The following is a 16,466-nucleotide window of genomic DNA, read 5'->3' on the forward strand; positions in this document are numbered from 1 at the left end:
ATTAGTGTGGAGGCTACACCTAAAAAAAAAAAAAGACAAGCTTCTTGAAAGGGTCCAAAGACTGGTGACTTGCATGGTGAGATCAGCAAAAGGGTTGAAATAATTTGAAGTATTTCCATATGAGGAAATACTTCAAATATGTGGGTTGTACAGCTTGAAAACTAGGCACCTTAAGAGGGCACTTTATTAAGGTGTTTATGAGAGCCAAAATTAAAATGAATGAGGAAGAAATTTTCAAAGTTATAAATGATTTTAGAACTGGGATCCATAAATTCAAGTTGCAGGAGGTTTTATTTTAGCCAGTGAGTTATAAATTACTGGAATAAGTTACCTATATGGGTGGTTGTAGCTGACAGTTTGGGGAAATTGAAATGGCAGCTGGATAGTCACATAAGGGAAGAGGGAAATGAATAGGATGTATATTTCTTTTCTTTTATTATTTTTTAATTATTTATTCTATTTAATTTTCTTATTATTTTACGTGTTTTTTTTTTTTTTTTTTTTGGCTGGTGCAGCCTAAGCCTTAGACTTTCTTGCACCATATGGCCAATACTAATAAATTGATTTAATAATAAGAAGAAATCAGTTTTCTATATAAATCTTTATACCATTCATTACTTGCATGTAAAATTTTGCCAAGAATGTTTAGAAAAATGATAGTGTACATTTTAAGAAATGTAATGGTCTACTATTACTTGTCTTAAATCCTTCATGAATTAAGATACATTGCAAATTATTCAGCATTTACATGAATAAGTGTTCCACATAAAGGACTGTTCTTTTCTCTGCACTGTATACTACTTGAATGTATTGTCTGAATTGGTCTGTATCTGAATAACCTGCACTTCTTGATGGAAGTGGGTATACATTCTGCTTATTTCGACTTTTTCCTGTCAACTTTTTTTTTTTTTTTAACAGCCCGAATGCTTTCATTTTATCTGTAATTGGCCATGTGCATACAACTAATGCACATGCCAAAATTGTTTATGCCCTCCTCCTGTAAGTTCGATAATACCATAATTTTAATTTTGCACAACAGCTGGAAATTGCCAAAACAGTATATTCTAAACAAAACAAAAAGAGAGCCTGTGAATTGATGTTATTAATTGTTGCTGGGCTCTGCCTGCTTGCTTGGATTTAGCTGAGAAACATTGTGTACTGATCTAGTCTTACAGGGCCGAATCACAAAAATGTTTAGTTAGATATAGTTAGTTAATGAGAATTTTAAAAGCATTGTTCCTGTGGCAGTTTTTAAGGGAATGTTATGGAAGTTTGACTTTTTACTCCAGGGGCTCACATCTGGTGAGTGTGGGCTTGGCACACCCAGGCTCCTGAGCTGGATATCATCATTCTTCTCTTTCTTGGTGATTCCTTTCTACACACTCCTCTCTCTCTCTCTCTCTCTCTCTCTCTCTCGGTAATTCGGAATTTTTTTTGGCTGGTGCAGCATAAGCCTCAGGCTTCCTTGCACCACATGGCTAATAATAATAATCAACATTAGTTATCAAGAGTGTCACCCTCTCCCCTTTTTTAAAGAGGTAATAGGAAATCTATATACACTGTTCAAAGAAAGTGCATCACCCCTTAAAATTCTAATTGTCATCCGAATAACATAAGTATATGGCAATATTTCTTGCAGATTGCATCAGCTGTCACTTTCAGCTATATAAGCATGCTCTGCAAGAGTTGCAGTCATTCCTTGCTTGTGTCAGGATGGCAAGTTACGTGCAGTTGATGCCATGAAGAAAGTGTGCTATTGTTGCTTTGCGTGAGGAAGGATGTTCTTCTCATCATATTTGCTTATAGTGTCTTGTAATCAGTCGACAGTGAGTAGATTTCTTTCCAAACTCAAGAACACTGGTTCTGTTGATGGGGGTGGGGGGGAAGGAACTGGATGCAAATGATTCTATGCCAAAACAGGGCCCCTGTTTTGAAGTGCTTAAGCCTTAAAAACTGCAATGCTTCTTCATCTGAGCTGAAAAGAAAATGGGAAGAACAGTCAGAAGACGCCTCTTCAAAAATGGACTTTTAGCCCATTGTTCAAAAAATGAAAAAAGCCTGATTAATTTGGTGTAAGGAGCATGGACCCCCAAGTAGTTGGAAGTCCAGTTATTTTCTCGGATGAGAAGAAATTCATGGTTTGTCTCCCATCAGAAACTGCATGGCTCTGATGGGAGACAAACAATTCGCTGTAGATGTGAAGAATACCATCCAGACTGTATGGTGTCTACAGTGAAATTCCCTACCAGCTAACTGATACAGGGGTGCATTTCATATCGTGGAGTGGGTCACTTGCAGTTTGTAAAAGGTTCCTTGAATGCCGATGGATACCTGGTTATATTGGAAGGTAAATTTCTGCCAACCATTAGAGACCATTTCAACCTGCTGAGTAACTGCATCTTTCAGGATGACTCTGCTCCTTGTCATTGGACGAAAAGTCTAAGTAGGCACTTCTGTAGTTACTTTAGCTTCATTTCTGTATTGGATGTTCAGCAGTAATGTGTTTATATTTGTTGCAGGTGAAAAAAATAGTTGGAAGAACGGTCCATTACAATGGCTGGCCAGGAAACAGCCCAGACCTGAATCCTATGGAGAACTGTTGGCATTGTGTGGAATCTGCAGTTGCCAGAAAGAAACCAAAGACCCTTCATGAACTTGACTTCCTCAAGTTCATGAAGGGTCTTTGGTTTCTTTCTGGCAACTGCAAGAAATTTCTGAAGATAATCAACTGATAGCCACGAACTATCAGTTAATTATCTTCAGAAATTGATCTTGTCAGTGCCTCGATGGTATGCTGCTGTCATCAGGGCCAGAGGCGGTTCAACTAAATATTAGTTTGCACTTGGTGAATTTATCATTTTGTTTTCCATTTAAAATGATAAACTGAAACAAATTGAGGGCTTCTGATAACATTCGGCCCTAATTGTCGTGTTTACCAAAACTTTTAACCTTTACAGTATAAAGGTTGCAAATACTCATTTTGGAATATTTTGAGAGCACCTGTCAAATATTACTTAGCTTTGCCGTAACTATTAATAAATATCTTTTGTTTATATTTCTATTTGTGATGCTAGTCATTAATGTAACATACCATTGTGAAAAAAGGTTAGAAATGTGAAGTTCCTGGGTGATGAACTTTCTTTGAACACCAGTATATATGCCTTTTGTTATGGGGGGGGGGATTTAAAACAAGAATCTTTAAGAAAATGTGGTACAATAAAATTATTTAAGTGTAGAATCTATTTTTTTATATGAATCTTTAGAGTTGTAAGCTATGAAGATGGAAAGCGAGCAGCAGCTACAATGAAGGCTGAATTTCTTGAGGCTTCTGCTAAGCAAAATCAGGTAAAAAGCTTAAATCATTTTGATAGCTTATGTAATTGATTATTATGATTTTTTTTTTTTTATAACTGATTGAATTACATTGGTCATGGCATTGGTGCAGGTATGTTCTGCTTTCTCTTCCTCAAAGTGGTTTGGGAAACTTCAGTCCTTGAACATTTGATCAGTATTCAAAATATAGGAGAGGAGGGGAGGCATTGCATTTTAAAGAGGTTTTTTTCTTGTGTCTAAATTATTATGGGAAAATAATGAAAACCTGTGTAGTTCAAAATCATCTATCTTTAAGTCTGGTCTGGATAACAGAAATATCAGTTGGTTTTTTTTTACTATCTTTAATGTAAATTCATTTCTTTTGAAATGAACACACCATATTTTACAAATGAATAAGAAGGGTAATTTTTTTTCAATATTTATCATTTTATTTTATGAAAGCTTTTGCATTCCCTTTTGGTAGAATTCTATAAATTTGTCATTAGTCAATCGCATTCCTCCATAGCCAGATGAGTAGCACACGCTTCTTGATTAGACCAGGGTTCGAGCCCATGACCACCAAATACAGAGGATGCAGAACCACCGCATATCCTCAGCCCGGATAAATGGTGAGGGTTGGTGTCAGGAAGGTCATCCGGCCATAAAATTTCATGCCAAAACAATAAAAATGGTGACCTCGTATATATAATGGGAAAAAGAAGAGGACAAAAAAAAAAAAAAAAAAAAACTATTAATACCAGAATTTAATATTCCAACCACAGGTGGGGCAACCTAAAACTTATAAAACCACTCCACATCCATTCCCTTTTACCATTGCAACTCAGTAAACACAGTAACACTTAGCTTAGTCTTCTGGTTCCTTCCCTCTCCCGAGAAACTTCTTAAAGTTATTTTACTATTCTTCGTAAGGATAGAATGGAAATTTCTCCATGAGATCCTGCTAAGGGAGGACTTTATAAGTGGTGAAGTATAACTTTCTCAAAAGTGGGAGCCAAATCATAAGGGAACGAAGGGGATTAAATTTTTGGCTTTTGAGTATATCCAAAGTACAAGACAGCTATACAGATTTAAAGTTAAGAAATAAGAGGAGAGAAAAGAAATGTAAACTAAAAAAAAATTCCGTAATTACAAAGCTCAGACACCCCCCCCCCCCCCATCACACTTTATTATGGCTTAAACTCCAGTTTCATGCAGCAATTATTTTCATTGAAAATGCAGTCACATTACTCAAATTTGAATGGTTTTTTTTTTGTTTTTTTTTTTTTTTTTTTTTCAAATGTGTAGACTGGACTGTCAAGATGAAGTGATTTTGGACTATATCGAGTTCTCAGTGGACTAGAGAGCCACACAGTTGGTTCTGGGGTGAGGGGATTGATGGACCACATAATAGTGAGTACAGAGCATGCCAATGATGTTACTGAGAAATATGCCTAACATAGCAGAGTGGTCAGGAGTGAGTGTGCAGTAGCTCTGAGTGGACAGTGGTTCAAGCCTGTGACTACTAAATATGATTAATGACCATATTCACGATTTATTGTAGTCTTCTGACCCTGGCAGTCAAGCTGGAATATATACAAGAATATATTAAAATTTTTCATTAGAAGACAATGCACAAGGGATAATTACTTATGGGTTTAGGTAATTAACTATATAATATCGGTGTAGATACACTGAGATTCTGTCAGAAAAAGTAAATGGGGTTGGGCAGACTGTAAGTGGAAATGGATAGTTTACCAAAAATTTGAACTACATGTGTAGTGTAAATTGAGGGGCCCATCAAGCTCTCAGCTGCCCACATCAATGCCAGAGCTTGCATTTGAACATCATGCAACACAGCGGCAACCCCAAGGCAGAATGCACTAGTCCCAACGGAGAATGTATTGTGCAAAAGGGATAGGTGGAACAGAACCAAGGTATATATCTGCCAGGGGGAAAGGTTGATGACATTGTAGAGCAGATATCATCTTTTAAGGGAACAAAGGGTGATATTGTTGTACACATTGGCACTAATGATATTAAGAGTAGGAGACTGGTGGAATTACTTAACAAGTACAGGTCACTGTTGAAAAAAAAGCAGTGAGTTAGGGTTGAATTTGAAAGTGGCTGCAATTCTACCCAGACACGATAAGAGGGAGTATATGATGAGAGCCTTATCGATCAATTTGGCCCTGGAGAGATTGCGCAAGGCCCAAGGGGTAGAATTTTTTTTCAGCATGGTCTGTGCTTGCTAACAGGAGAGATAGCTTCTATAGGGATGGGGTACACCTAAATAGAAAGGATGCAAGAATGTTTGCTGATGCTGTCAAGGCAGGGTTAGATGGGTCGCAAAACTGCTACCTGGGTGGAATACACAGACTAATAGACTAACAGTAGCCGCTGGAAAAGGTGAAAGTGATTCTTGCACTGCTTCTATTGAAATGCAATTGAGCAGCAGCCTTGAAAACAAGGCAATGGGGATTTCCTGGACTGCTGGGAGTCAGTGGAACGAGTAAATAGGCTGTGTTAGGGTAACTAAGAGTAGAAACAGGTGCATGTATACTTGCATGTACACCAATGCTAGGAGTATAGTTAATAAATTTGATGAGCTTGAAGTGCTAGCCAAGACATCAAAGGCAGATATTGTTAGGATATCAGAGACATTGTACTCCCCAAATTCCAATTCTGCACTAATGTGCAGAATTGGAATTTGGGGAGTACAATGTGTACAAGAAGGGAGTGGGGGTTATGCTGTTAGTTAAGAAACACAAAATCTAAAGAAGGGCATCGAATTGATGTTGGTGTACAGTGAAATGATGAGTCTGTTTGGTGTGACATAAACATTGGGAAAGGAAAAATGAGAGTAGGTGTGTGTGTGTTATGGGCCTAATGAATCTGATGAGTATAATGATCAATTTTTCAGAGAAATAGTGGGCTAGTAAATCAGTGTCTTATAGTGGGGAAATTTTTATTTCCAAGAGATTGACTGGAATTTGTGGGTTGGTTACTCACATACTAGCAAGGCTTTTGTGGATTTATTGGATGGTTTTCTACAGCAGCGTGTTCGAGAGGCAACTAGAGGGAGTAATAATCTTGATCTGGTTATCAGTAGTGATTCTTCATGCATTAAGAGTCTGCAGATAAAGGAACCGCTAGGTGGTAGTGACCACAGTGTGCTGAAGTGGGATTTACTCAGAAGTAACTACCATTAAGGGTAAAGTGAAGGGTTTTGCATTCGTAAAGGCGACTACAGTAGTCTGAGAAGGTATTTAAATTCTATACGGTGGGACCAACTGAAGTTCCGTGTGATCACCCCTTTATTGCAAAGAGACTACAGAGTTTGCCAAAGTTTGTGTACTTTAACCCATAGCCACTTCTTTTCTGTCCTGGTTTCCTGGTTGGCATGGTAGTGAGGCCTATAAATTCCGCTGTTTGATGTTTATGTAAGCTGTGGTCGAGGTTGTATGGCAGGCCCTACTCATTTTAAGGAGAAAGTCTTTTGCTTTAAGTTGGTTTGCAATTTTTTTACTTTATTATCTACTCTGCAAAACCAGACCTGGGCACCACAAGAGACAATTGGGGGAAAAACAGTTTTATACATGAGCTGCAGAGCTCTTCCCTCTTGAGAACCCAAGCTAGTAAGGTAGCAAATCCTTTAATCTTATCCTTGATATAGTCAAGGTATGGAATAAGGATCATCAGTCTCTAATAATATTTAGAGACTGGTGGCACTTTAGAGATTGTTGGTTCAGCTTGATAAACTGGGGGTCTGGATATTCTGGTTACCTTTTATAAGAAGCATTTTTTCTTAGTTGTAGATACAAGGTGTGTTTGGTTTATTTGCAGTCTCCAGAGTTTCCCCTATATGCTGCTGTAGCATCTGCAAAGGCCAGGCTGGCAAGTGCATGTATGTGGCTTGTTGTGTGGAGTGCCTGCACCTGGTGACTTTGCAGGCAGAGGACACCTGGTCCCCTGGCTCCCAACTTTGGCCACGTGGAGGTGCATCAGGGTCCACTTTTTAGTCGAGACTCTTACTGGGGCTATCAGGCAAGCCTGGGAGACCCAAGGTATTCAAAGAAAAGAAATGGGATATAGAAGGAGTAGTATGGAAAATGGAGGGAAAGGAAAGTGAATAGAAAGCAAGAGGATGAGAGAAAAGGGCATCCCCGGAAAAGAAGCAAAGTAGGAAGAAAAGAATAAAGGTAGCAGTGGAAAGGACAATCAATTTTTAAACTAAGAAAATTAATCTTGTAGAACAATAACTGTCTACCTGGCAGCAGTATAAAGAAAATTAACATTTCACAGCTGCAACAATCAAATACCAAAACATACTGTATTTGTTGGCATATAAGATGCACCTTTTGCCGTTCGGTCAGAATATTTTCGTTTCTGAAGGATAACGGGACACCCTGGGGTACTTTTTGGACTTGCAGACTTGTTTGGAATCAGTTCCAAGAAGTTTCGAAAGCCAGGGAACACATAAAAAGCCTTAGTAGGCGATGGAAGCTTCAAGATTCTTCTCCAGGTTTCTCAATAGTTCGCTGATCCTTTAAAAGGTGGCACAACCGGTGGGCCAGTTAGTCTGTGTGGGCTTTCGTGATGTTGAGTGTGCGGTAGTGTACTTTAATTGTGGGTGACTGAAATAAAATAAAGAACAGTGTTAATTGTATACCAGTTGTTTTTAATCAGAACCCCGTTTTGTAACAATATTGTTTAACCTTGGCATTTGACATTAAAGTATTTTACCCTCAGAAAATGGCTGCAGGAGAAAAGAGGTTGAGTTACACTATTGGATATAAACTAAACGTAATAGATCTCTCTAAAAAACATGCTAATAGAGCTTTGGAAAGGTGTTTTTTTTTTTTTTTTTTTTTTTTTCCCTTTTTTCTTTAGAGCCGTAGCCTATGAAAAATGATACACGTCTGGCAGAAGCAAGAAAAAGAACTTCAAGCTGCTAAAAAAAAGTAAACATAACCTTCGTCATCCTGCCCCACATTGGCCAGAACTTGAAGATGTAAAAAAGTGGTTGTAGGTGAAAGGAATTTAGGAAGAAGTGTTTCTTCCAAAATGATTGTGCATAAGGCCAGGATATTAGCAGAAGGATGAGGAATTCCGAATTTTTTTGGAACAGAAGATTGGTGTTACCAATGCATTGTATGTTGGTAACACCAATGTACAATGGTGTTGATACGCAAAGGCATGGTTTATTGATGCATACAAAAACATCAATTGCACACAAATTACCACCAGATTATGAAACAAAAGTACTGTGATGCCATAAATTTTTAATAAAGGTACGAAAAATAACTTCTTTTGAACTTGGCCAAATAAGAAATATGGATGAGGTCCCGCTAACTTTTGATGTACCATCCAACAAAACTGTGAATATCAAAGGGTCTAAAACAGTGTCAATAAAAACCACTGCGCATGAGAAAACACATTACACAACAGTTCTGGCCTGCTGTGCTGATGGCACAAAACTTACCACAGTTTTCAATATTTAAAAGAAAAACTTCACCTAAGGAAAAAATTCCAGAAAATGTATTTGTTCGTGTTCATCCAAAAGGATGGATGGATGAATCTGGAATGAATTTATGGCTCCAAAAAATTTGGGCAAGGCATCCTGTCCTGGTGGTCTCTTTAGGTAATCATCTCTTCTCATTTGGGACCAGTTCAGAGCCCATAGAACTGAAGTCATTAAAAAGAGGGTGAGGGAATTGAATACACAGGTAGTTGTCATTCCTGGTAGACCCCCCCCTAAGGTCTCCATGGTCGATGTTGAGCCTACAGTAGAAGTGAAAGCAGCCATACAATCCCTGAAGAATGGCAGGGCACCAGGAGTGGACCAAGTCACCACAGAAGCGATCAAAGCCAGGGGAGATGTACTGCTTCGCCGACTACACTCACTCCTCAAAACCATCTGGTGCACTGAACAAATTCCGCTAACATGGAGGAAAGCCATTATCGTACCGATCCACAAGAAAGGTGATAGCCGGGACTGCAAGAACTACCGTGGCATCAGCCTCCTTTCCATCATCGGAAAAGTCTTTATGAAGATCATCCAGTCAAGACTGCAAAAACATCGCGAGCAAACCAGTCGAGAAGAACAGGCAGGATTTAGACCCGGGCGAGGATGCTGTGATCAAATCTTTGCCATTCGTCAGCTGATGGAGGAGAGGATCCGGTGTGGACAGCGAACCGTCATTGTTTTCATTGACTTTAAGTCTGCTTTCGACTGTGTCCACCGGCCTGCCTTATGGAAACTACTAGAGGTTGAACATGTACCTCGAAAAGTCATCACACTCCTCCAAACTGCATACAACGGTTTAACCAGCCAGGTGCGCATCCAGAACGATTTATCTGAGGAATTTACCATCCAAACTGGAGTCCGCCAAGGGGATGTAGTCTCCCCGTTGCTTTTCAACATCGTGGTCGACGCCATTATGAGGCAAGCATTCAGAAACAGACAGGGCATACAATATGACAAGGATCACTATGTGACTGACCTGATGTTTGCTGATGATAGTGCTATCCTTGCCGGTAACGACGCTAAAGCCACGGACATCCTCAACGGCATTGCCCGGCCATACGGTTTGAAGATCAATGCTGGTAAGACAAAGGCCCTGACAACAGATGGGTTGCAAGCCACCATCTATCTCGAAGGCGTCCAGATCGAGCAAGTGCAGGACTTTAAATACCTTGGGTCGCTGGTCCAGGAGAAGAAAGTTGCATCCACCATGGAAATCCACAGCAGAATTGGACAGGCGGCCACTGCGTTCGCCTCGCTCAAATGGTGTCTGTGGAAGAGGACCAACATTTCCACAAAGACTAAAATCCGACTCTTCCGGACTTTGATCCTGCCCATTCTTCTTTACGGATCGGAAACATGGATTTGTCTCAAGTTAGATTTGAACAAACTTGAGGTATTCCAAATGCCATGCCTGCGGCAGATCTTGGGCATCTCTCTTCGCGACCGCATCACTAATGATACCATCCACGCCAGATGCCAACAGCAACCAACCATTGCCGACCAAATCCAGAAGCGAAGGCTTAGATGGTTTGGCCACATATGTAGAATGGGCACGAACAGAATACTATCCACACTCCTTTGGAGACAACCACCCACCCAATAGAGCATCCAACGGACCGCGCCTAGGAAAACGTGGGCCAAGCAAGTGGAAAATGACTTGAAGAGCCGACATCTCGACCTTAACCAGGCCAGGACTGACGCCATGGATCGTAAGGTATGGAAGAACATCACAGAGCAAGTCCGAAACCCTGCGGCACCTACAGCAGCATACTGGTTGTGTGGCCAACCGCCTCCCCCAGCTGCCAGCTAAGGACCAAAGAAAGAAGACTGATAAGCCAATTGCAGCCTTTGGATGTGTCCATAAACAAGCCATTTAAGCAAAATATGAGAGAACCCAATCATGACCATACCCTCACTGTCTTTTTGTTCATTTTCAATTTTAGTAGTAGTTTGTTTCATAAAACATATTTTATAATGTAGCTGATTCTTTTAAATTGCTGTTATTGGTAAATTAATAATAATAAATATATTATTATACAATATTATTTTTCTTGCTGTTCTGATCACATATTTAGGATGAGCTGTTTTCTATTATACACATTAAAATAAATATTAAATGCCTAAATACAGTAAAACTTTTTCCTTTCTAAACAATCAGGACACTCAATTTCATACATGACCCCCACTAGTGTCATTACCTGCAATAGGATCTTTGGTTGCGGACACTACTTCGTGCAGTCTCCGATCCGACAGCTGCACACAGTGTACCTTACACAAACATAAGATACTGAAAATGGGTTCTGAAATGCCCAGATAGTAGGGAATGTATGCAGTGGCAACAGGTGTTAAAGCATCCCTGCGACTGTTACTTATACCTCTTAAACACCTCTCAATAATGCTCTTGGGGTAACCGCACATTACTAGGTCAGCCGTAACCCATTTAATCTCGTTGCCTTTCTTCAGATGAAGGTCAGTAGGACCCACCCTTTCCATTAAGCCCTTAACCACACTATTTTTGTGGTGGCTGGCCTGAGCAGTTTTAATGTGTATTGGCCATGACACACAGGTTTTCTGTAAACCTTAGTTTTCAAGTGTCTGCCCTCTCTGTATACACACACATCTAGGAATGGAAGGGTACCCCCATGTACCACCTCAGAGGCAAACTGTTATTTAACCAATTGAGTATTTCTATTTCATATCCTCTTCATATTACCGTGAACGTGTCATCAACATATCTCTTCCATCCATGCCCGTAATGGGGGAGGACCAGAACTCCCCAACATCCTGTCTTCGAACTTTTCCATGGCTAAATTGGCTATAATTGCACTAATAGGTGAACCCATGGCCACTCTGTGGACCTGCTGGTACTTAACCTTTTGAAATAACACGGTAGTACAGCATGAATTGTTGAGGAGGCTTCCATCCTGCAGTGGGTTGATAATGGCTGCACTTTTACTAGATAAACATAAGCCAACACCTTCACAAATATCCTTGCCACTTAGGGCTGTCCTGTCTTTCAAACTGCCATCCCTACTCAAAGCATTCTGCACACAATCCAAGCCATTTTCAAACGACATCGAAAGATGCCATAATCTCGCCCTCTTCTACCTCCTGAGCACGGACAAACTGCACAAATTCCCTGCTGTTTTTAATGGTATAATCTGAGTGTCCTACTATGGGGGATACAAGTTCGGCTAAAAATCTGGACAGTGCATGCGTCGGACTGCTTACAAATGACACAATGGGTTTGAGAGACAGCTGTCTTTTTCATAATTTCGGTGGATGACCTCTGATGATAACACTAAAATTGTGAAAGACACTGCAATGTTATTTCAACTCGGTCGTTCTTTCATTTTGCTATTCATTTTTGCAAATCTTATTGTTATCTTATTTTCCAGTTCAATCCCTCCCTTTTGTTCACAACATATTTCGCTCCCAGTGTATACCGTATATTCATTAGTTTTAATTCTATATATAAATCTCCTTCACCTGTTCTACCTAAAATATTTTATATTTAAAATATTTTTCATATATATATATATATATATATATATATATACACATTATGGCTGTAGGGTACATTTTGCTATTGCAGTGTCCCTGATCCATAAGTTATGTTATTTTAATTCAGTCATATTTATATTCAAACATATTTCCCCCTCCCCCTTAATGGCTTCTCTATACCATTATTCTTGATTTTTTATATATATAAATATTGTTGGATAAACCTGTAACCATTATTGCTGATGAAGGCGGCTGCTTCTGCCACCGAAAGCTTCCTCTTTTTTTTTTTTAGAGCTTTTAACTATATATTTTATCACATTTTATCCTTGTTATACATCATTTTATTATTATTTTAATATTTTAAAATACAGTTTATACGATTAGTATGCATATATTTCATTATAATTTTATGTTATTTTATATTATTATAATAATGGCATTTTATAGAGTTGAGGCAGTGTTTTTAGTAGCATCATAGATGAATTAGAGTTCCTGACTCTGTGGCCTCGTCATTGAATTACCTTTTTTTTTTTTTTTTTTTTTCAGTTATTAATATACTGGCATAAACTAATAATCAAATAGACCATGAAACACTTTATTTTGGCAGGCTTTGCGTAGAGACATTTACGATCAAGTAGCAATGTAGTGATCTAATATGCCATTTGTATGCTAAATTGCATACGAATGGCATATTAGTATGCAATTTAGCCTGGATTAACTGGAGTACAATGGGGAGGGAGGGGGGGAAGAGAGAGAGTGAAAGCAAAGTAGCCTTCTGCTGACATATTCTTGCATGTTTACAGTGCTGATGGTGCAGTGTGGACTGTCTTCACAATTACAAAGACGTCTGCACTTTTTTTTTTTTTCTTTTACAAGAACTAATTATAAGATTAGTTCTGTAGTAGTCCGGAAAAATAGTAAGTATAACACATAACTAAACTCACTTCCTCGTATAAATATTTTTTTGATAATTATCAGTATTTCGAAATGTTATTATTAAAATTAATGACCATGGATTTGTGGTTGAAAAAAAGGAACTTTAAAACGAGAAGCACTTACTTCTAGTAGTGCAACTGTGGTTAATGAAAATGACCACAATATTGTCACACTTCAAAGTGAGGATGAATAATCTTAGCCTTTTGTCCCGCAAAAGAGGAACCATCTAATAAAAGACCAAAATGAAAGTATGATGACAGTTATTTGAATTTCAGCTTTACATGTGTAAGAAATAAAGATGCCCCTGATGCACAGTGTATATGTAATAAAATATTACCAAACAGTTCTTTGGCTCCCTCTAAACTTCCTAGGCATTTGGAAACCAGTCATGCTGAATACAAAGATACAAGTTTTTTTTTTTTTTTTTTTTTTTTAAAAGGTGTCAGGACTCACTGAAAAATCCTAAACTTTCAGTGCCTGAACTTGCTAAAAAATGCAACAGAAGCATCTTATCGAGTAAGTTACTGTAGTGCACTTAGCTGCAAAGCTCATTATTGGAGAAATGCTTATCAAGCCTTGTGTGAGAGATATTGTAACATGCATATTAAATGAGCAGTCTGTTAAAAAAAATTGATGCAGCACAATTATCAAATAATAATGTTGCACGCTGTATTAAAGATCATTCTGATGACAGAAAAAGAACTGGTTTGTCGACTGAAACTTTGCAATAAGTATTCATTGCAAATAGATGAATCCACTGACGTTTCAGGACTTGCTATGCTACTAGTATTTGTCTGATATAGATTGAATAATACTGTTGAAGATCTGCAAAGCAACACCACTGGGGAAGAAATATTCAACTGCATCAACAATTTTATTACAATATATGAAATTAGTTGGGGGGAAATGTATTGATGGTGCTCAGGCAATGGTTGGGTAGATAAAGGGAACTGTAACACAAATCTTAAATGCAGCACCACAAAACACTAACAGTCATTGTGTTCTACATAGACAAGCTCTGGCAACTAAAAAAAAATACCAGCAATATTTAAAAATTGTGTGAGATGCAGCCATAAAAATTTATTTTGTCATATCTCGACCACTTAAATCCAGATTATAAAAAATTTGTGCAATGAAATGGGTAGTCAGTATAAAGTGCATCTTTTGCACACTGAAGTAAGGTGGCTATCCATAGGCGAAGTATTTGTGAGACTAACTTTGTAGTGAATTACTGGTATTCACTTCCAGTAACTCAGAATGAAATTTTATTGAATGTTTGACAAATTCCTTGTAACAAATGAGACTCGTGTCTTGCAGATATCATTTCAAAATTAAATGAAATTAATCTGTCACTACAAGGGAAGAATGCAACAATTTTTAGTACAATGGATAATATTTCACCATTTAGAAATAAACTGGCATTCTGGATATCTTCTGTAGAACTAAATAACTTTGACTGCTTTCCCATGATACATGAATTTCTGATAGAAATAAATTCTACATCCATGAAGAAGTTTCCAGTGCAATTTTAGAACACGTGACTTGCAGTAATCTTTATTAGAATATTTTCCAAATACCACCGATGATAATTCTTGGGTTCGAAATCCATTTATAATTACAGCCAAACCAGCAGCTTCACTATGCACGATTACAAAAGCCTAATTGATTTAATTTCTGACAAATTTAAAACAAAAGTTTCAAGAATTTCCGCTAAATAATTTTTCAAGTAGCTTAATAGAACAGGTATACCTATACAGGTATACCACATTGCCACCCAATGTGGCAAAATATGCAGTTTGAGTATTACTTCCTTTTGCTCCAACTTATTTGTGTGAAAATGGCTTTTCCTATCAATATACTGCAACAAAAACTAAATATAGAAATTGACTTGATGCTGCACCTGACATGATGATTCAGCTTTCCAGCATTATACCTAATATTTATTAAACAGAATTTGTGATTTAAATGCACAAACATTAATCCCATTAAAATGCAACTAATTTTTTCCTTTTGAAAATCATAATTTGTTTTGGTATAAATGTATATAACTTTTCTTATGTAGGATTCAGCTTTAATTTCAACTGATTTTATAATTTTTATACATATATTTTGATTTTATTTTCAAAAATAAAATGCATTTGAGCATTAATTATGTTTATTCAAAAACCAAATAGCTACAAAAGAATATAAGTATTTTGTAAATATATTGTGAGATAGTGTCCCAAAAAAGTTTGGGAAACGATGGTATAAACTATCAGTTTAATCTTTGTGGCTTGCAGAATCACGTGAAAGGACAAGATAGTCTTCCAAACTTTTTATAATTTAAGTTTCTCACTGTTTTTGGTTTAATTTGTTTAAAGGAAGATTAAATCCTCAGCACAGCACCCACTGCAGTTTTATGGCGAGTTGTTATTGATGATCCTGCAATCTCCATTTTTCACATAAGTTGTTTTAGATATAGTTGCTAATAGAAAACTTTAAAATTTTTAATTATTTCTTTGTGTAACACTGCCATAAAATTAGCTTTAGTTAATTTCATATCAGGATCTGATGTGGCAGAATAGATATATTTTTTTATTTTTTATAATTAAAACTCCAATTGCTCATCGACATCAAGTTGGTTAGTGTTGAAAATTGTGAATGCGCACGCACACGCATACATATTTTACTAGTGAAGGATTGAAATTCTCTTAGCATTATGACAAAAAAGGATTACTGTTATCGTTTCCTTTCAGATTTTTCCTCTGTAACGTTCATTGTTCAAGCTCACTTTCAATAGGCAAAAAAAAAGTTTCATTACAGTTGTATATATTTGTTTTTCTTGACTGTCACAAAGTCCATCCATTCTTCTTTCCATTCTGTTACAGTATCTTCTTTCACTGAAGCACCTTTACAAACTGACTTGAATGAAATATTATGCCTTGGCCTAATGTAGCCAAGTGAGCTTTGGTTCTAGCTTGCATGACTGTCAGAATTGATTCAAGAGTTGAATTTATTTTTTTATTTTTTTAAATAAGAAATTGAGGTAATCATTGGAAGATATAAAATTGATCAGCCCTAATCCATTAATGAAATGGAAATATTTTTGTGATCAAATGATTTCTTTAAGTTCCTGATGATGGAATGGCTCTAGTTCAGCATTCAAACCATTCCAAGGTTGCTTGACTGATACATGCTAATGCTGTTA

General features: G+C 37.5%; 1 protein-coding gene across 1 annotated transcript in view; it reads left to right on the forward strand.

The window, feature by feature from the left end:
* The window catches only part of Rheb (Ras homolog enriched in brain), a 157,880-nt gene that overhangs the window by 133,996 nt on the left and 7,418 nt on the right, over positions 1-16,466 (forward strand). The window contains exon 7 of the mRNA XM_090380417.1: positions 3,264-3,345. Within this exon, the coding sequence (XP_090236543.1) occupies positions 3,264-3,345 (82 nt within the window). The remainder of the gene's footprint in view (positions 1-3,263; positions 3,346-16,466) is intronic.

This window comes from Mastigoproctus giganteus, chromosome 1 (assembly GCF_048544385.1).
Source record: "Mastigoproctus giganteus isolate SK-2022 chromosome 1, ASM4854438v1, whole genome shotgun sequence".
NCBI classification, from domain to species: domain Eukaryota; kingdom Metazoa; phylum Arthropoda; class Arachnida; order Uropygi; family Thelyphonidae; genus Mastigoproctus; species Mastigoproctus giganteus.